Source organism: Gekko japonicus, unplaced genomic scaffold (genome assembly GCF_001447785.1).
Source record: "Gekko japonicus isolate JY-2015 unplaced genomic scaffold, Gekko_japonicus_V1.1 scaffold1442, whole genome shotgun sequence".
Taxonomy (NCBI): domain Eukaryota; kingdom Metazoa; phylum Chordata; class Lepidosauria; order Squamata; family Gekkonidae; genus Gekko; species Gekko japonicus.
In genome coordinates this window covers 111798-132367 of record NW_015163646.1, presented here as the reverse complement: position 1 = coordinate 132367, position 20570 = coordinate 111798, and the positions used below count along the sequence as shown (strand labels likewise).

The window sequence follows — 20570 nt, the reverse complement described above, 5'->3', positions numbered from 1 at the left end:
GATTAGAGTCCGTGCACTTAACCACTACACCTAATTGTTGCTTTTGGATTTTCCCTAATGGACCATCATGACTACCTGCAGTTTTAGTACTGTACCCTCTCCCCTGTGCCTCTAACCTGGCAGCTTTTCTCATGATACCACTGTTGCAGGGGGAGGGGGAGTTAAAGACGAGCAATGCATAGCCTGGAGCACTGGAAATGAAATTGAAAACAGCCACGATTCTCTAGAGGTCAATGTGGTATACTGCTTAGAATACTGAACTAGGATGGGGGACCAGGATTCAAATTAAGGATGCCAGCCTCCAGGTGGGGCCTGGAGATCCCCAGGAATTAACACCTAATCTCCAGGCTACAGAGATCAGTTCCCCTGGAGAAAATGGCTTCTTTGGAGGGTGGATTCTATGGCATTGTGCCCCATTGAGGTCCCAGTTCTCCTCAGGCTCCAGCCTGGACCTGGAAACCCTTCCCCCTTCATCCCCCACCAGTGGCTATGGTGGAGCTGGCAACCCTAATTCAACTCCCCATTCTGCAATGAAACATACTGGGTAACCTTCAGCCAACACTGCTTGGCCTAGCCTATCTCACAGGGTTGTTGTGAGAACGAAGGGAAGAACAATGGACACCATCGTTGGAGAAAGAACAGGATAAATAGTCGTACTAAATAAGTAGGTGTGTTGTCATTGTTCAGTCGCACAGTCAAGTCCAACTCTTCACAACCCCCTGGACCACATTATGCCAGGCCCTCCTGTCTTCCGTCGTGCTCCAGAGATTGCTTCATTTCATGTTTGTTGCCTCAATGACACTGTCTAACCACCTCATCCTTTGCCGTCCCCTTCTTCTTTGACCTTCAGTCTTTTCCAGCATCAGGGTCTTCTCCGATGAGCTCTGTCTTCTCCTTTGATGGCCAAAGTATTTGAGCTTCAGCATCTGGCCTTCCAGGGAACAGTCAGGGTTGATTTCTTTTAGGATTGACTGATTTGATCTCCTTGCAGTGCAATGAATTCTCAAGCGTCTTCTCCAGCACCATAATTCAAAAGTATCTATTCGGCGCTCAAATGTACTAAACGCATACAAATTCCTCACCTGTAGGAAGGTTGCTTTTGATAACCTGGCAACAGAGGTGTGTATGGAGGGGAAGCTTTCCAGTATTTATTTTTTTCCACTGAAAAACATTCCCATTATTGTTGAACATATTATTAAGCTCTATATACATCATGTTTAGTATAATGTTGTGAAAGGTTTCCCTTGCTCGAAAGCTAGTCCGACTCATCTCCGTTTCCAAGCCAAAGAACCAGCGCTGTCCGAAGACATTTCTGTGGTCATGTGTCCAGAATGACTAAATGCAGAGGGAACCCTGTTACCTTCCCACCGAAGCGGTACCTATTTATCTTTGCAATTTCTTGCTTTCAAACTGCTAGGTTGGCAGGCGCTGAGCCAAAGACATCAGGCAGCACTCAGGTCTCGAACTGCTGAACTACCGATCTTCCGGTCAGCAGCAGCTCAGCGTTTTAACCTCTGAGCCACCACAGCACCCCATAATGTTGTTAGATAATGAATTATTAGATTTTTTTCAAAAATAGAAACTAGTTAAAATACAAAGGGTATGTAATTGCTTCCTTTTTTTAAGTGTTCTGAATTTTGCTGTGAAAAAAAATTAAAGCTAAAGGAGCAAAAATGACGATTCCCCCCCCCTTAGCGCGCAGATACTACAACTCCCATCTGGCATCGCGGCGTTTCTATAGTAGCAAGGAAGCGATGATGTAACGACGCGTGCGGAGAACAGAGAGGAGGGGATGCGTATCATTGTACAGCGCCTGCGCAGAAGTAACGCCTTCCGTTCGCGTTTTGTTTACAGCTCTTCAAGGGGGGCGTTTCTTGCGTAATTGCGTGCATTCCGGCTAGCGTTTTGCGCATGTGTACTCTGTGAGTATTCTCGGCGTGCGTCTGACGCCTGCGCACTGACGCTTTTGCTTTCCTGCGTTGCTAGCGCGAGGAGCCAGGCCGGCGGAGGCGATGGACGACGAGGAGGAGACCTACCGGCTGTGGAAGATCCGGAAAACCATCATGCAGGTCCGGAGGGCGCGGAGGGGAGGCTGGGTACCGATGAAGAAGTGTGCCTGCACGCGAAAGCTTAGAGCTTGAATAAAACTTTGTTGGTCTTAGAGGTGCCACCGACTCCCAACTTGGTTCTGCTGCTTCAGATCCGCATGGCTGCCCACCTGAACCAAGTGCCCGGAGGGCATATGATTTGCAGGAGGATTTGGACTTTGGGTGGTAGAGGAGACATTGTAGGCTGCTGGTCCTTAGAGCATCGCTGCTCATTGGCTCTTCCCCTAGTGAGCATGCCGCACTTAAGAATGAGAACTGGATCGTGCTGTGCAACATGTTAATAGCACTCCTGAAAGTCCAGGTGACTTTGGAAATTGAGCACTGCCCTCCTCCACACTGTGCTGTAAGTTAAGTTAGGCTGCGGTCACAGGGAGCATTAGCCACGCTACAGAGACGGAAGAAAGGCGGATTTTCCAGGCGCGATCACACCACAACATCTGGGAAACGTAGAGCTCCCGTGGCGAACCCGAGGCTTCCCGCCGAAGATGCGGAGTTAAAAACTAATACATCCGAGGTACTAGTTTCCGGAAACCGCGTGGCAAGGGCTGGCGTCTGATCACGTTTCCGGTGGTGGCATCCGGCGCCTGCCCATGTCCCTTCGCAAACAGGTTCCCCCCCCCCAAGTCTCCACAAGATGTGCACAAGCACCCAACGGCGCATGCGCACAAAGAAGAAAGCAAAAGTGCCGTTTCGGCTTTTTTAAAAAATGGCCCTGTTTTGTCACGGCAGCGGCGCCTAGCCATTGCTGGTGTGATTACGCCGTGCCGCTTCTTTGCCGCGCTGCAGGATTGTTGTGTGATCGCCACCCTTGGTTACCCGCCGGCGCCGAGGGAAGGACCCGTGGTGTGCCACCGGCGCGTCGGATCGCGTAACCGCAGATCAAACTGAGCCGGGGCAATTAGCCATGCCTCCCCCCCCCCGTGACCGGCCTTAGGTAGCCTTTATTGGCATGGAATACCGTCCTGTAAACAGTTTGCAGTCTTTGTGCGCCAGCATAGGAGAGGTGTGCTCAGTTTCTAGAGTCACCTGGACTTGCAGCGTGCCTTGGAGTCAATGGAGATTCAGTGTGTGTGTATGTATGTATATATATGTATATTATTTTTTTTTAATTTTTGAAATGTCTAGCTTTGTCATGATAGAGGCTACTTGGTGACGCAGGATGAGTTGGACCAGACCCTGGATGAGTTCAAAGCTCAGTTTGGGGATAAGCCCAGCGAGGGGAGGCCACGGCGGACGGACCTCACTGTGCTGGTGGCCCACAACGACGACCCCACGGATCAGATGTTCGTGTTCTTCCCAGGTGATGCCTTTGTGGCAATTTGGAACTGCTGTTTTACCATCGTGTCCGCTTGCTGCTTTGGTCAAGTTGTCTCCTTCATTCACTTTCTCCCCTCTAATGAATTTATTTGGAACTGGAGCTGGATTTTGCAACCTCAGAGTTGTAACTTTAAAGTGCCTGTTCTGTGCATCTCTAGTACTAAAAAAACTGTTATGCCTCTTAATATGTTTCTGTTCCCTTGATACCCATCTTCTTCCTCTCTGTTCTCTCCTTTGTCCTCTCCTTCCACCCTTATATTGGTTCTTGGGGACTGTTTCTGTTATCCTCTTCAGGATATCTGAATTCTGATAACAGACCAGCAGATTTGTTTTAATTCTAATTAATTTTAAGCAGATTTGGATAATTCTGGTGGGGGTGAGGACACTATAGCCGTGCCCCCAGTGATTAGAAATTCTTATTCTCTCCCCCTTAGTTTCAAATGATTTCCCGAACATACTTTTGGGCAGGTTTTCACAATTGTGAGGGCTAGCATCTTGCTGTTATATAAGCAGAAAACAAAAGGATCGAGAACTTAAACGTATCTAGTTAGCAGCGGCAAGATGTTCCTGCAGTTCTCTAAAATCGTCTATTCTCCGCTCAGAAACAAGATGCAGTCCCCCCCCCCCAATTTTTTTTTTAAAAAATTGGTTAATATAAATGAAATTTAGACGCTCTTGTGAAGACATGAACTTGGTTCTTGCCTGTGACTATGTCAGCATTCCCGCTTGGTGAGGTATTTGTTTCTCTCCCCTGCTCCAGAGGAACCCAAAGTTGGGATCAAGACCATCAAGATGTACTGCCAGCGAATGCAGGAAGAAAACATCACCCGGGCTCTCATTGTTGTGCAGCAGGGCATGACGCCCTCAGCCAAGCAGGTACCCAGCTCCAGGCGGGTTGAAGGGGGTGGCGTGAAAGCTGGGGCATTACGTGCCATTTAAGAAAGAGGTAGTAGGCTGTGTAGCTTGACCAGTGTGGTCTCTACCCCAGCTTCCACATTACAGAGAGGTCCTAAGAACATAAGAGAAGCCAATGTTGGATCAGGCCAGTGGCCCATCCAGTCCAACACTCTGTGTCACACAGTAGCCAAAGCCCAGGTGCCATCAGGAGGTCCACCAGTGGGGCCAGAGCTCCAGAAGCCCTCCCACTGTTGCCCCCTCTCCAAGCACCAAGAATACAGTGCATCACTGCCCCGGACAGAGTGTTCCATCTATACCTTGTGGCTAACAGCCACTCATGGACCTCTGCTTCATATGTTTATCCAATCCCGTCTTGAAGTTGTCTATGCCTATGCCACTTCTTGTGATAGTGAATTCCACGTGTCAATTACTCTTTGGGTGAAGAAGGACTTCCTGTTATCTATTCTAAGCCTGCTGCTCATTAATTGTATTGAGTGCCCATGAGTTCTTGCATTTTGAGAAAGGGAGAAAAGCATTTCTTTCTCTACCTTCTCTGTCCCATGCAAGATTTTTTAAATCTCTATCATGTCACCCCTCAGTTGTCGTTTTTCCAAGGTAAAGAGCCCTGTCATCTTTAACCTTTCTTCATAGGGAAGGTGTTCCATCCCCTTAATCATTTCCGTTGTCCTTTCCTGCACTTTTCCCAATGCTATAATATCTTCTTTGAGGTGTAGTGACCAGGACTGTACACAGTATTCCAAATGAGGCTGCACCATTGATTCTCGTGGGCACTCCATGAAATTGCTGAGCAGTCGGGTTACAACAGATAAAAGGAAGTACTTCTTCACCCAAAGAGTTATTAACACACTGGAATTCACTGCCACAGGAGGTGGTGGCGGCTACAAACATGGACAGCTTCAAGAGGGAATTAGATAAGCATATGGAGCAGAGTGATGCTGGGGCAGGTGATGCTCTTTATTCTTGGTACTTGGGAGGGGGCAACAGTGGGAGGGCTTCTAGTGTCCTGGCCCCACTGCTGGACCTCCTGGTGGCACCTGGTATTTTTGGCCACTGTGTGACACAGAGTGTTAGACTAGATGGGCCTTTGGCCTGATCCAACATTTGCTTCTCTTATGTTCTTATGATTTAGACAGGGGCATTCTGATACTGGCTGATTTGTTTTCAGTCCGCTTCCTGGTAATCCTAAGCGTCTTCTGAAAGCTGAGACTTGAGATGAACAGAACACCCCCCCCCCCAATAACTTGATATTGTCAGATGAAATGACATAGTTCAGTAAAGGGGCTCATAACTATATACAAGTATCACGCACAGCATTTACTGCAGTAGAAAAGAGTCCGGGAGCACCTTAAAAAGTAAAAGTAAAGGTTCCCTTGCTCGAAAGCTAGTCGAATCCGACTCTAGGGTTGCGGTGCTCATCTCCGTTTCAAAGCCGAAGAGCCAGCGCTGTCCGAAGACGTTTCCGTGGTCATGTGGCCAGCATGACTAAACACCAAGGCGCACGGAACGCTGTGACCTTCCCACCGGAGTGATACCTATTTATCTACTTGCAATTTCTTGCTTTCGAACTGCTAGGTTGGCAGGAGCTGGAACTAGAGAATGGGAGCTCACTCCATCATGCGGCACCCGGGTCTCGAACTGCTGAACTACTGACCTTCCACAGCCTGCAGTTCAGCGTCTTAACCACTTGAGCCACCGCAGCTCCTTGGGAGCACCTTAAAAACTAACAAAATTTGTGGCAGGGAAAGGAGCTTTCGTGAGTCACTGCTCACTTCTTCAGTTACCATTTACTGCACTCTTACAGTTAAAGAACATTTCAGTTAAGAGGTGCGGTGAGCTGTTATAAGCCAAGCTTTGATTCCTGAGGTGAATCTTTCGCATTTCCCCAACCTTAGGAACCTCACAGTGTAACAGTGAGCTCCTTCTGGACATTCCAGTAACGTAGCTTGCTGTCCCTGAAAATCAGAGTCTGAGACAGTGCAGTCTTATCTTTTAGGCATTCGCTGGAATTAGCTCGCTTTACCCCAAGAGCCAGGCTCCGCAACAGCTCTTGAGAGAGGAGTTCCTTTGGCCCACTCCAGGAAAACCCTGTCTGAAAACATTTGCTCTTTCAGCCTGCTGATACTAAAATCAGGCTCTTAGACAGGATCCCTTCACTCTCTCACCCTTGGAGGCTCAGGCCCTCGCTGACAGAGTAATGAGGTTTTTTGTCTTTCACTCCCCATTCCCATGTGGCCCCTTCAGCTCATCCATGGGCCTCGGTTGGCAGTTACCTGCTCTGCACGCACACCTGACAGGCATTTGACAGCCCATGTTACGTGCAGGGAGTGTATAAAAAAATAAAATATGTAACTAGGTTGATACAACGGGTATACAGACTGATTGGGCAGTCCCCCTAAATCCTAATATCTAAATATTCAGTCTGCTCAGTCGCAGCAGGGGAGAGTTCAAAGAGCTCCGTCACATCTCCCTGGAAAGCACGATGCTCACATTCCTGTGCCAGATGGAAACTAGTCTGATGGGCTGCACCACAATTGCATTTGGGTCCTGGCATTTTACCCCCTTTAGACAACAGGGCTGCCCAAGCCTCTTCGCCTTCTATTAGCCATACTTTATGTGACGTTGGTGTTTATCAGGCTATGGATATTGGGCGGAACTGATTGCATCCATGTTCGCAACCACTCATGCCCTAGATCGAAATTTTGTGATTGCGGATATTATTACTGGGTGTCGGGATCTTAGTGTGGTGTAGGGGATAGAGTAGGGGACCTTAGGTGACTCGGCTTCGAATCCCTGCTTCTGCCATGGAAGCTGTGGTCTGTCCCAGCCTGGCCTACCTCACAGGGTTGCGAGATTGGGAGAAGGGTGCTATGAGCCGCTTTGAGTCCCACTTCGAGGGGGGTGAAAAGCGGGATATAAATAAATGCGTAAAGGGGATTGAGGACTGACCGAAATGGGAAGGACCTTTGACCGCTGGTCAGAGGTGGGCATTACAGGGGATGCCGCCTTGTCTGTCTGTGCTGAGGGAGGGTCAAACAACAAATATATACACTGCAAAAACCCTTTTTATAAGTTAAAATGTTCTATATGTTCCATCGTATAAAGTGCATTGTGTATTATTCATAATATTCTAAAACTCAACAATAATAATCAGTTTGTACAATCTAATAACTACCAGTCAATTTACATCCTTTTTACACAATTAGCCCCAACGGGAGTTTCTAGAATTGTACACCCACTTCTTCTTGCTTGAAAGTCTTCTAAAGGGGGAAGTTTTCTTTTGTGGTTACATTGAAGTTTAAATTGATGTTTGTTGCTGGTCCTACAAAAGGCCCATTAAGCAGCTGACATTCATAGACGGAGCGCTCCTGTCTTTCTCAAGGCTTTAGTGGTTAGGGACTGCGCCGAGTGCGAGTTCCTCTAGCCTTGGTTCTCTCAGTCAGAGAAGGGCTCCATTGCAACAGCTGCTCGCGTGCATGGCAGGGTGTTGCCAGTAACTGCTGCAGGGCCAGGAGATGAGCTCCTGTGGGTGTCATCGGAGAGGGTCCGGCTGCTTTTCAGGTTTGGGCCCCCCCCCCCCCCGGGAGGCCTTCTGCCGACACTGGACTCGGCCCCCTGTCACATCCCCAGGGGCCTATCCCTTAAGGTCTAGGATGTTCAAACCAGTTTGGTGGTGGGGAAATCTCTGGTAGTGCCTTAATTTCTCTCTGACAGCGTGGCTGTGGTGGGTTCTTTTGAGTCAGTAACTTATTCCAATTGGCTTAAACCAATATCAGATTTATTTACAAAATATAACATACAGTAACACTTACAAGTAGGGGAAAAGGGTGTGTACATAGAACAAAGACAACAAAACAAACCTAGCTCTCTATCGGGTGCACTGACCCTGAGCAGCTTGTTTCCAGCAGCAGTTGCTAAAGCAGAGCTCACCAAGGATAATCACGTCCTCCTCCAGGCCACCGGCTCTTGAACGGCAGCCACCTTCCGTCACCTCCCGACATCTTGCCTGTGAGGGTGTATGTATCTCTCTTGCAAAGTCCTGGCGTCTCCCGGAATCCTGGTTCTGTCCGATCGGATGCTTAGCTATCCTTGACTCCTGGCTAAGTACCTATCCAGCTCTCATGAACTAATTGACAAGACTGATCGGGATCTAGATCACGCCATCTAGACTGAGAACTGTCAAGATCTAGAAAGTCATGTTGGGTTTTTTTGACAGCTTCCAGCTGGCTGCTGTTAAGCCAGCCGGCAATTTGTAGCCGGTGCTTGTTAACTGATAACACTGTAGGCCTTACATGACCCAGCCACAACTTAACAACTTACTGACAAATGCAAAAACTTAGGCCTTAAAGACGTGACACCCCCCCCGACTTCTCTGGGGAATGGCCCGATGGGAGTGGCCCCTGGCTCTGTCTGGTTCCGGTGGGACTGACAAGAATGGTCCTAGAAAGAGGCATGCTCCATCCTCAGAGGAGCACCCTGCCTCTGTGCGTGAGCAGAGGTCCACCTCGCCTGGCGTTCTCTAAAACCCGCCGCCAGTCCTGTGATACAGGCAATGGTGTGCCTCACATCTGCCGTGTGAGCTGGCTTGCAGTGAAGGCCAGATAATAAATAATAATCTTTCAATTTATTGATCGCTCAGTCCTTGCAGAGCTGCCGGCTCTGAGCGATTTACAGTTACTCATGTATTGACACGGGACCAGCAATGATGGGGGTGAGGACAACATATATCATTTTTAATCACACACACTTCGCAGTCGACAGGGAGTTTGGTCAGCTGTAAGCATTAGACGTGTTCCGGCAGCATTGCTTGATGTCGTCAGCATTTTCCTGGTCGCAGCGCACCACTGCCACCGTCTGGCCGGAATGGCCCATTGCAGGCTTTTCTTAGGTGCTGCGTAGATCTCTATTGGCTTTTGAGCTCACGTGCGGACCTTCCGTTTGTCGGCTAACACTTCCCCACCGGGGGTTAAGTGTGCCCACCCTCTAAGGAGTGGTACCCATTTTATCTACTCGCCGAAGCTTTCGAACTGCTGGGTGGACAGCGAGCTGGGGACATGGCTGGTAGCTCACACCAGTGCGGGGCTCGAACTGACAGCAGTCCTGTTCAGCTCAGATGTTTAACCAGAGGATAAATCCCCTGTGCTACCTTCCGCCAGCACATAAACGCATCTCTTTCCACCAGGATCCCTAACTGCTTAGCTCTTCTCTTCTGCCTAAGCACGACTGACTGGCTGACCGCTTTCTTCTCTCTCCAGTCTCTGGTGGACATGGCTCCCAAGTACATCCTGGAGCAGTTCCTTCAACAGGAGCTCCTCATCAACATCACAGAACACGAGGTGAGTCGGAGGGGCCGCTCGGAAACAGAATAGGTCCGGAGCAAGCACAATAATTTAAATAACGGCTTTCCGGAGGTGTCGGATTCATCCTCCATGCCTTCTGAGCAGCAGATCTACTTAGGGCCGGGAGCAGAAGTAGACCCCTCTGAAGACGTTTGTCTCATGTACACGCAGGGGGTGGAGAGAGTTGACAAAGCAAAATTTCTCCTCCTCTCCCAAAAGACTAGGACTTGAGGGCATCCAATGAAAGCCGATGGGCGGTAGGTTCAGGACGGACAAAAGGAAATACTACTTGACACAGAGAGTGATTAAAATGTGGAATTGGCTGCTAGAGGATGTAGTAATGGCCCCAGGAATAAACAGCTTTAAAAGGGGATTAATTAGATTCATGGAGGATGTCTATCAGTGGCTACTAGCCATGGTGACTGAGGGGAACCTCCACATTCAGAGGCACTGAACCTTTGAATCCCAGAGCCAGGAGGCAGCCTCGGGAAGGTCTTGGCCTCTATGCCCTGTTGTTGGCCACTGTGTGAGGCAGGATGCTCCAATCCAGCAGGGCTCTTCTGATGTTCTTATAAAGGCCTCGGACTCTCTGCCTTGTTGTTGGCTCTCCAGAGGAACTGGTTGACCACTGTGTGAGTCAGGAGGCTGGACTAGAGGGACCACTGGTCTGATCCAGCAGGGCTTTTCTGATGTTCTTATGAAGGCCTCGGCCTCTCTGCCCTGTTGTTGGCCCTCCAGAGGATCTCGTTGACCAGTGTGTGAAGCAGGGTGCTGGACTAGAGGGACCCCTGGTCTGATCCAGCCGGGCTCTTCTGACGTTCTTATGAAGGCCTCTGCTTCTCTGCCCTGTTATTGGCCCTTCAGAGGAACTGGTTGGCCACTGTGTGAGACAGGATGCTGGACTGGATGGGCCACTGGTCTGATCCAACAGGGCTCTTCTGATGTTTTAATGTATAAGAGCTCAGGAAGAGCCTTGCAGGATCATGCTAGTGACTTGAAACAGCACTTGGCGCTCTCAGTGGACACTAAAGACCAGTCGCATGCCGGTGAGTCTCCTCGTGGGTAATTGCTGGCCAGCTCCTGCCTATGCAAGAGGTGGGAAGTCCAGGCAGTCTGGGGATTCACGAGTTCCACAGGTATATGAGGTGGTCGACCTCCAGATTCCAAGCGTGACGCTACAAATTGGTTCACTTGCACAGCAGAGCAGGCTTCAACTTGGCAAGTTTGAGAAAGGGCTGGATTCAGTTTTAAGGCATGATGCGCTCATTCCTATATTTCTTTAAACATCTTTATCGTGCCTTTCCCCTTTAAAACCACTGTGCAGGGTGGCCTGCAGAAGAATATACAAATAAAACGAAAGGGTAAAGACTTTCATAATCTCTTATGTTCTTATGTCTGGGGCAAGTGATGCTCTGTATTCTTGGGGCTATATAATATAAATTATAACTTTAATGATTGTATTTCATTCAGTTGTGACTTTAAACCAGGTTATTTTGAAAGCATGATCATCTAAAGAACATAAGAACATAAGAGACGCCAATGTTGGATCAGGCCAATGGCCCATCCAGTCCAACACTCTGTCACTCAGTGGCCAAAAATGCCAGGTGCCATCAGGTCCACCAGTGGGGTCAGGACAGTAGAAGCCCTCCCACTGTTGCCCACCCCCCAAGGACCAAGAATACAGAGCATCCCTTGCCCCAGACATAAGAATGTAAGAGAAGCCAATGTTGGATCAGGCCAATGGCCCATCCAGTCCCAACACTCTGTCACACAGTGGCCAAAAATACCAGGGGCCATCAGGAGGTCCAGCAGTGGGGCCAGGACATTAGAAGCCCTCCCACTGTTGCCCCCCCCCCAAGCACCAAGAATACAGAGCATCACTTGCCCCAGCCTGAGAGTTCCTATCTATACCTTGTGGCTAAGAGCCACTGATGGACCTCTGCTCCATATGCTTATCTAATTCCCTCTTGAAGCCGTCCATGCTTGTATCATTTTTTGTAAGAAAAATCTTTACCCTTTTTTAAAAAAAAAATCATTGCTTTTTTTGATCTACCCTGTGTTGTGTGCTGCAGAGCATCTGGGAGAGGTAAGGTGGTACTGGGCATACTCCCTGTACCAACAAGATCCCCAAAGTTACATGACCACCCGTGTCTGACACATTAGCAGACGGCAGGGGGTGGGATTCTCTTCCAGTCCACAAAAACGTCCGAAGCTAAACACCTAGAAGTGACTTTGACTCACTGCAGTTGACTAAGGAAGTTATGAATTAGGAGGTTGCGTGTTCCCTCTTCTGAGCTAATATTTTTTTATCACTCTCTGGATGATTGTTTTTGCCTCTGCAGCTGGTTCCTGAGCACGTGGTCATGACCAAGGAAGAAGTGACAGAATTACTTGCCAGATAGTATCCTCTTCCTTAAAAGTTCTGCATTCACCTGGCTTATGTGTGTATTCTGGGAAGGGCCCATGGGCAGGCTTTCTGGGCATAATCCAGAAAAAGCTTACCGTGGCGAAGGGTCTCTTTGCAGGGGCCTATCCATCGCATGGTGATTGGGGCGCACAAAGGAACCCTCATCTTCAATCGCTAATGGTACTTGATGGGATCTTGCTGGAAGGCAGTTGACGAAGCCATTTGTGTAGTGAAATCCCACCAATTAAATATCCCTGACTTCCGCTGTATGGAGCAGAAGGTGGACCGGGATTCTGCTTCAGGTATTCTGCGTGAGCAGAAATGATGTTCTGTTTTTAGCCAGAGCGCTGTGGTAGAGCCAGTTTGGTGTCATGGTTAAGTGCGCGGACTCTAATCTGGGAGAACCGGGTTTGATTCCTCCTCTCCTCCACTTGCACCTGCTGGATGACCTTGGGCAAGCCATAGTTCTGATAAGAGCTGTCCTTGAAAAAGAGCAGTTTCTGTCAAGAGCTCTCTCAGCCCCACCTACCTCACAGGGTGTCTGTTGTGGGGAGGGGAAGGAGTTTGTAAGCCACTCTGAGACGCCTTTGGGTAGTGAAGGGCGTGGGGTATAAATCCAGTCTCCTCTTCTTCTTTAGAATGCCAGAGTTCTCAGGTTCAATCCCTGGCATCGCCATTCAAAGGAGTTCAGGGAGCAGGAACGGCCCTCCTCTCCCTTGCACCCAGGAGTGTCTCTAGCAGTGAGCATAGGCGTGTGCGTGTGCGCTTTATCCACTCATAGGTGACATGGGCGTGAGCCGGCCGGCCGTCAGGCAGGGCCAGTGTGCTCATGCCCACTCCCACCCATGCACTGAAGGGTCCTGTGCAGAGGGCTCGTGAACAACCTTTGGGGGGCAGCAGTGGTTTAAAATGATACTGAAACCTCAGAACTGCTCTGTTTCCCTCTGAGCCAGGATTAAGCCAGAACTTGGAAGCAAAAGGACAAGCCACATCTTAGGGCCTGGGGCTCTGGACAGGCGTTCCAGAGTTCACAGAAATCCCAAGGAAGCGATATTCAAGAGCCAGGTTCGCTTACAAGAAGATTTTTTAATAAAGCGTCAGACTTACAGAAATGGCGGGCTACGCTCCTGTCTGCTGGGCCTCAAGCACAGACACGTACAGCGAGGCTCGCCAGAATCCGAGACGAGGTGCCTCGCGAAAACTAAGCCCCTTGTACTGGCTCTGAAGACATCCGGCTGCCCTCAACCAGGGCCAGGGCCTTTTCAGTCGTGGCCCCAACCTGGTGGGGCTCTCCGCCAAATCCCATCATGGCCCTGTGGGATCTGATGCAGTTCTGCAGGGCCTGCAAGGCAGAGGACAGGTGACGGTTTTTATCTTGGCTGGCGCCCTTCCCGTTCTCTGTTGTCTACATCAGCCCCCCCCCCCATCAATGAAGTGCCCAGCAGTGGGAGTTGGAATGGGTATTGGTTATTCGCCATCTGAGGCCGAGTTCAGACGGCCAATTTGAAGCGCTAGGGAGTCGTGGCAAACCTGGAACAGCTTGGTTACGGTATTCCCATTCACACCGCAGCGAATGAAGCGGGAGGATACCGTGGAGGAAGCGCAAGGGAGCGTTCGCACTGTTGGGCCACCCTGGCGGGCTGTTAGCGGCTGTTTCCACGCTGGGCACAGCAGCAAATAGGGCAGGATTGCGCAGGTGCCAATGGCGCCTGCCCGCGGAAACAGCCGGTGCCTATTATCAATGACTGTGGGTTGTTCCCGCCTTAGCAGCGCTTGTGTTCACACTCAGGGAACCGGAATCAACCCGCTCTACACACAGTTTGCTACCAATTTCACCTCGTATCTTTTAAACTCGGGAGGGAAGTGGCACAAGACGGCTTGAGGACGGCTGGGGGACCCCTGAAACATGTACCTGTGTGAACCCACCCCTTTAATCCGCTCCTGAAACGTTTGGCTGCCGGGGCGAACTGCCAGTCTGAACGCAGCCTGATTGTCTTTAAATGTTGTACTAATGTTGTAAGTGAATTTATCTTGTTTTATCTGTGGTTGCACATCGCCCAGAGCCCTGCATCGTCATCAGTAATAATAATCGTCATTGCAGGCTGCGAATCAAAAAGCCATTAATCAAGCCGCCCCAAACACTGGAATGAGCCAGGCCATCTCACACCTAGCGTCTAGTGGTGAGAGAAAACGAATCAGGCTTCCTAGGTAAGAGCTGCTCACCGGCATGAGAGAGAGAGGAATATTCTCTGGGGAGCGGCTCGGCGCCATCCCCGCAATCACCCAGCCTGTAACAAAGATGGAGTTACCAAGGCTGTACACATGGACATCCTGCCCCCTTCATGTTTGGTGCCGCACACCTTTCTGAGTTGTGTGCGAGAGGAGGAGAAAGGGGAGGTGGTGGAAGGGAATGGGTCATAGAACAGTAAACGCTACGTGCCATGCCCATCTGGGGGCAGAAGCAGTAAGGGTTCGTCTTTTTCCTTGACTCTCTTTCCCAGTAAGCTGAGGGAGAACCAGCTTCCTCGGATCCAGGCCGGGGACCCGGTGGCCAGGTACTTTGGAATCAAGCGTGGCCAGGTAAGGGGTTCAGGTGCTACAGGTAGCGGTTTACTGCACTTATATTAAGTCTTTCTCCTCCATGGGGACCCAGAGTGGCTTACGTCATTCTCTCCTGTTTTATCCTCACAACAACCCTGTGAGGTAGGTTAGGAGGAGAGTGCATGACTGGCCAGGGGAGATTGGGGATTCGAACCTGGGTTGACTCTCCTTTCGCTGTGTCGGCCCAAGGTCATCCAGCAAGCTTCCAGGGGAGACTGGGGATTCGAACCTGGGTTGACACTCCTTTTGCTGTGTCTTGAGTTTCCCGCTGTGGCTTCCTTTAGGGAGTGGCATTTATTCCATCGGGGGTGTCATGATTTGGGCTGTGCCACCAGAGGCCTACTAGGCCCAGGGAGCCTAGCTAGCTGTAAGGGAAACTGGGCCTACAACTTCCAGAAGCCCCTGAGAGGTTTTGGAGCCAAAGTTGACCAATAGGAAAAGAGGAGGGCTTGGAATAAAAGATCTGGTGCAGCAGGAAAAGCTGTTCTTCCAAGAGAGCAGAGCCAGAAGGAACGCTGCTGCAGGGAAGAGATCCTCATCCTGAGAGGAAGAGTGATAAGACTAGGGCTGCCAAATGTGCACGGGGGGCGTGGAATCCCCCGCTTTGAAGCCCCGATTTCCGACACGGCGGAATCGGAGCCCGGGGGAACCCCGCCCCCGGCGTGCGCGTCACTAGCAAGTGACGTAGGCACACTGGGCACGCTGGGGGCGGGGCCATGGCCATACAAGGGAAAACTATGGTTTTCCCTTGTATGGCCCCGCCCCCAGCGTGCCTATGTCACTTTCGGGTGACACGCGCACAGCCCCAACGCCGGCCGGGAGCCCCCTGCTCCCGGCCGAGAACGATTTGGCAACCCTAGAGCAGACTGAGGCCCACTTGAGACAGTGAGCTAGGGACATTTGATTTCCCATTTGATTTCTTTTCACCCACTTACTGTTATTATTCTGCACCTTGTTTGTTTGACCTCCTGTCAAATAAACTGTTTTCATTGTTCACTCTGCCTGGTCCTCACACCTGTTATTCGGCCAAAAGGGAGGCCTAAGGGCCTGGGAGGGTGCTCTGGGCCTTCTCAGAGGAGCCTGGAATCCAGAGTGGTGGCAGCATCAGGTCACACCCCACCTGAGCCGTGACAGGGGGCCTTTGGTTGAAAGGGCAGCAGCTCCAGTTTGGTGTAGTGGATAAGTGCGCGGACCCTAATCTGGGAGAACCAGGTTTGATTCCCCACTCCTCCACTTGCACCTGGCTGGATGACCTTGGGCAAGCCTTAGTTCTGATAAGAGCTGTTCTTGAAAAAATAGCAGTTTCTGTCAAGAGCTCTCTGAGACTCCTTTGGGTAGTGAAGGGCGGGGTATAAATCCAGTCTCCTCCTCCTCTTCTTCTCCCCAAGCAAGGCTGCACATGCTCTGATGTCCATAAAGCACCACCTGTGTTCCACAGCCTGCAAAATTGATGCAGGTTTGAGTTGTGTAGTGTTTGCACATCGCAGGGGAAGGCTGAAGAAGATGCTCTGAAACATCTGAGACTTAGAAATTTTTGCCACATTTTGCCCAAATACTTTCAGCCTGTTTTGTTTTTTTTGTCACGAGAACTAGTTCCTTGATTTTGTGCATTCCCCCCCACCACCACTTTTAGATGAAAGCAGAGATACTAAAATGTGGGCCCAGTCCCTCATTTTGTAATTTCCCTAACCTTGTGCAGAATTAAAGTTGCAAAATAGATATTTCACAAGAACACACCTAACTTTCTTTGACGGACCAAAAGTTTGCCTAGGCCAGTCAACAGTGGACGGATGTCTTCTGGAAAGCCAGTGGACTCCTGATAGAGCCCTTGCTTGGCTTGACATCTGGTACACTGCCCCTGATTGCAGAGGGTTCATTTTGGCCATCGTGGCTGATCACTGGCAGATTTACATTCCGGTCTGCTTTGTCGGCCGGCTCGGTGATCGAGTCTGCTGAATCTTCTCCTTGCCCTTTCCTCCCAGGTGGTCAAGATAATCCGTCCCAGTGAAACCGCTGGCCGATACATCACCTACCGGCTGGTGCAGTAGCAACCAGGACTTACTCCATCAGGTAATGAGGCAGAGACACGCAAGATGGCTGGGGTGGGGGAGTGCCGTCAAGCTGCAGCTGACTTAGGGTTTTCGAGGCCAGAGATGTTCAGAGGCGGTTTTCCATGGCCTGCCTCTGCTTCAGGACCCCGGACTTCCCTGGTGGTCTCCCATCCAAGGACTAAGCAGGGCTGACCCTACTTAGCTTCCGAGATCTGACGAGATCAGGCTAGCCTGGGGCATCCAGCTCAGGGGCAAGATTGTTAGCCTTCAGAATGCGGAAATGGGAGATGAGTCACGGCACAGATTCTCCTTCCCATTCCCTCCCTGTTTCGTGTGACTAGATTGGACCAGAAGTGTCAGCTATGCTGCCACGGGGGTTGGGGAGGTCAGTTGTATTCTAATTGCCGTTGCATTCCTTCTGTGCAGGTGGTGGGATGTTGATGTCTAGTTTCAAGGGAGCCGTGGGAGCGAGCTTGGTTCCCAGCTTCAGCGCTAACGGCCGGAGGGCTTTCTCCCGAGCGCGGGAGTGTGGCTAATTGGCCAGGGCAGTGGGGGGGGGGTGCATATGAATACCCTATATTGTGATCGCTCCTCCGGTGTTGAGTGTCAGCTATGCTGCCATAGAGGTGTGGAGGTTTGTTGCATTCTAATTGCCAGTGCATTCTTTCTGTGCTTCTTTGCTGCTGTAATGCTTATCTACAAGTTCTGCAGGTGGGGATGTTGATGTCTGGGTTTCTTGGGAACCATGGGAGAGAGTTTGGTTCCCAGCTTCAGCGCTAAACGGCCAGAGCTCTTTATCCCGCACGCGGGAGGGTGACTAATTGGCCAGGGCAGTGGGAGGGTGTATATGAATACCATATATCCTATTATGCCCCAAGGGCAGCCGCCATTCTTAACAGTGCCTATGTTAATGCATCTATAGCTCTTCAATAAAGTATTACCTTTCCTGATAAGCGTGTACTACGTTGTTGGCTGTGGGTTCTGACAAGAAGGTGCAGTGGGAGCAGAGCAGACTGGCACTTGTGTGCCTCTTTCTTAGTTGGATAAGGCTGGGGGCAATGCTCCCTCTAAGCTGTGGAGTCTCGTGAGCAGAAATTCCACTTTGTGAGCTACCGGCATTAAAGTGGTGAGCGAGCGATTTGGCTGCTGCATCAATTAGTTTGCTCTGGAGCCATCCTTCGTGAGCAAGGACAAAAATGTGTGAGCCGGAGGCTAAAAAACTGTGCCCTAGATCACACTAATAGCTTAGAGGGAACACTGGCTGGGGCTTAACTGGGCTGTTAAGGGAACAGCAGGAAGTTGAGGGAAGCCCTTAACAGGAGCACTTCCCTTTTGGAAATACTCCCTTTTCATGGTACTTTCATTAGTTTACAGGTATTTCACAGGTGTAGAAGCAAGGGCACAGGTTCCACCATGGTGTTATTGTCAATCCCCGCAGTCCATCTGGTTATAGCCAACGTATTAAAAACTGGTTTGTATCCCACCCCCTGTATTTGAGTACCAGTATTTGTTGCCCCCCCCAGTCAACAGGTAAGCCTGATCCTGTTCAAAGATTCTTTAGCGTTTTCTGAGTCATTTGCCTCTGTTGCCTTTGTGTTGTCAGATTTTTCTGCGCTTCCACAGGGACTAGGAACTTGACTTTTGCGAAATCTAGTTTCATATTAAAGCCGCCTCTGTACTTGTCCTGTGCCACGCGTTGTGTTTCAGCCCAGTCTTAAGTAGGTGGGAGATAATACAGTGAGTAAAATACATTACTGGGAAGCTTGGGGTCCTGTCAAAAGTGTGCGGACTCCCAGGTTTTTAGTTCATGCGAACAGAAAGTGGGTGTAACAAAAAGCTGGCCATTTCTGTCAAAAGGGCCAATTTACAACGTTGCAGGTGACTTACTATAAATCAGTATTTGATGCTTCCTCTGTTTCTTGCAGGCTATCAGAAATTCCTTGCGCTCTGCAGTAAGAAACTGCTTACCTGCCTAGAAACATGTTTGTGGTATTTCTTCTGAGGAAAGCCAAGATGGCGTGGGTGGTACATGAGCTGAACATCGTGAGGCATGCAAGCTTCTAGACCTCTTGAGGAGTGGAGTATCTGGCACTCAGCTTAATGTTCCACTCAGCCGGGAAAACTGGCAGCTTGAAAGTGTCTCCACAGTTGTCAAGAACTTGGCATCAGGATGGCAAGGCGTTTGTTTTGCTCGCAAAACTGGGATTCCTTTTCCGGACCTGCCTGGGCTGTACCATGGGAGGGGTCTGTCTGGCTCTGTGTGTATTCGCCACCGAGTGTGTCATTCCAGTAAAGCCTCAGGCAGTCTGGACTCCCAGGTTTTCCTGTTGCCTGCTCCATATTTCTGGAAAACCCGCTCGGCATGAGGCACCCTTGTGGTTGTCTCAAGACTTACTTTAATAAAAACATTGGAACAAATCTTTGCTTCTACTTTCTCTGCTGCAATATCCCCGTTCCTGGATAATCTCCTGAGTGTACAGTGAGTGGCGGGAAGCAGCCAGGGGGAACCCCCCCCTGCTCTGTGGCACACGGTGGCATGATTGAGGTTTATAAGATTATGCACGGGATAGAGCAGGTAGAGAAAGAGGTACTTTTCTCCCTTTCTCACAATACAAGAACTCGTGGGCACTCCATGAAATTGCTGGGCGGTCGGGTTAGAATGGATAAAAGGAAGTACTTCTTCACCCAAAGAGTGATGAACACATGGAATTCACTGCCACAGGAAGTGGTGGCGGCTACAAGCATGGACGGCTTCAAAAGGGAATTAGATAAGCATATGGAGCAGAGGTCCATCAGTGGCTATTAGCCACAAGGTATAGATAGGGGCTCTGGGGCAAGTGATGCTCTGTCTTCTTGGTGCTTGGGGGGGGGGGGGTCAACAGTGGGAGGGCTCCTAGTGTCCTGGCCCCACTGCTGGACCTCCTGATGGCACCTGGTATTTTTGGCCACTGTGTGACAGAGTGTTGGACTGGATGGGCCCTTGGCCTGATCCAACATTGGCGTCTCTTATGTTCTTATGTTCTTTTCTGGCCCATTAAAAGCAAACCCCCCCCCCCCCACTTCAGTTTCCACCTGTAATTCATGGGCTCATGGCAGGGAGGGCAGAAAGCAGGCACCTGGTAGACGTACACATGTCTGGTTTCTTGTAAATTGTTTTGGAAGCCAGTATTTTGGCCAAAATCAGCCTAAAACATATGTGGCTGTCACCTCAACAAAGAAACTTCTATTAGCAGAACGCTGGGCAATTTTTAGATGCACTTCTCCAAGTCTTATTTTTATCCTACTTTTCTTAAAAACTGGCACTTGTGACCGCTCGCGGGGCCCAAAGCCATACAAAAATGACCCAGCTGTTTCAATCGAGGTGTCATGATCTTGGGCCTGTAGTAGTGCGGCCTACAGGCTCTAGGGAGGCCTAGTGGCTCCAGGGAAGCCTGTATTGGAGTAGCTGTCAGAGCCTACATTTCCCAGGTCCCCTCTGGACCCTGTGATTGGCTAACACGGGATTTGGAGGGAAAACAGCACCAGCACAGGGGGTGCCTGGGAAGAAGGGATAAAAGGCCCGGCCCAAAGCGGGAGCGTGTTTCACTCCCAGGTAGCAGAGCTGGTGGGAGGCTGCTGCAGAAGGAGGGGTCCCTCGTCCAAAAGGGGTGAGTCAGCTTGAGGCCGAATACCTAGAGAAGGGCTAGGGACAGTATAGTCAGATGTTTTAGGGTTTCTTATTTTGCTGGTTTACCTACCTCATTTTTCCGACCAGAGTGTTGGACTGGATGGGCCATTGGCCTGATCCAACATTTGGCTTCTCTTATGTTCTTCTGTAGTTAAATCTCTTTAA

General features: G+C 50.1%; 1 protein-coding gene across 1 annotated transcript; it reads left to right on the top strand.

Annotated features, from left to right (window-relative positions):
* Positions 1 to 1953: 1953 nt before the first annotated feature.
* On the top strand, positions 1954 to 19148 carry POLR2E (polymerase (RNA) II (DNA directed) polypeptide E, 25kDa). Its single transcript, XM_015407641.1, has 8 exons — positions 1954 to 2069; positions 3234 to 3408; positions 4186 to 4301; positions 9596 to 9676; positions 12022 to 12080; positions 14588 to 14666; positions 16670 to 16757; positions 18664 to 19148. The coding sequence occupies exons 1-7, from the start codon at positions 2013 to 2015 to the stop codon at positions 16733 to 16735; spliced, it is 633 nt and encodes a 210-aa protein (XP_015263127.1). The 5' UTR covers positions 1954 to 2012; the 3' UTR covers positions 16736 to 16757; positions 18664 to 19148.
* The last annotated feature ends 1422 nt before the right edge of the window (positions 19149 to 20570 follow it).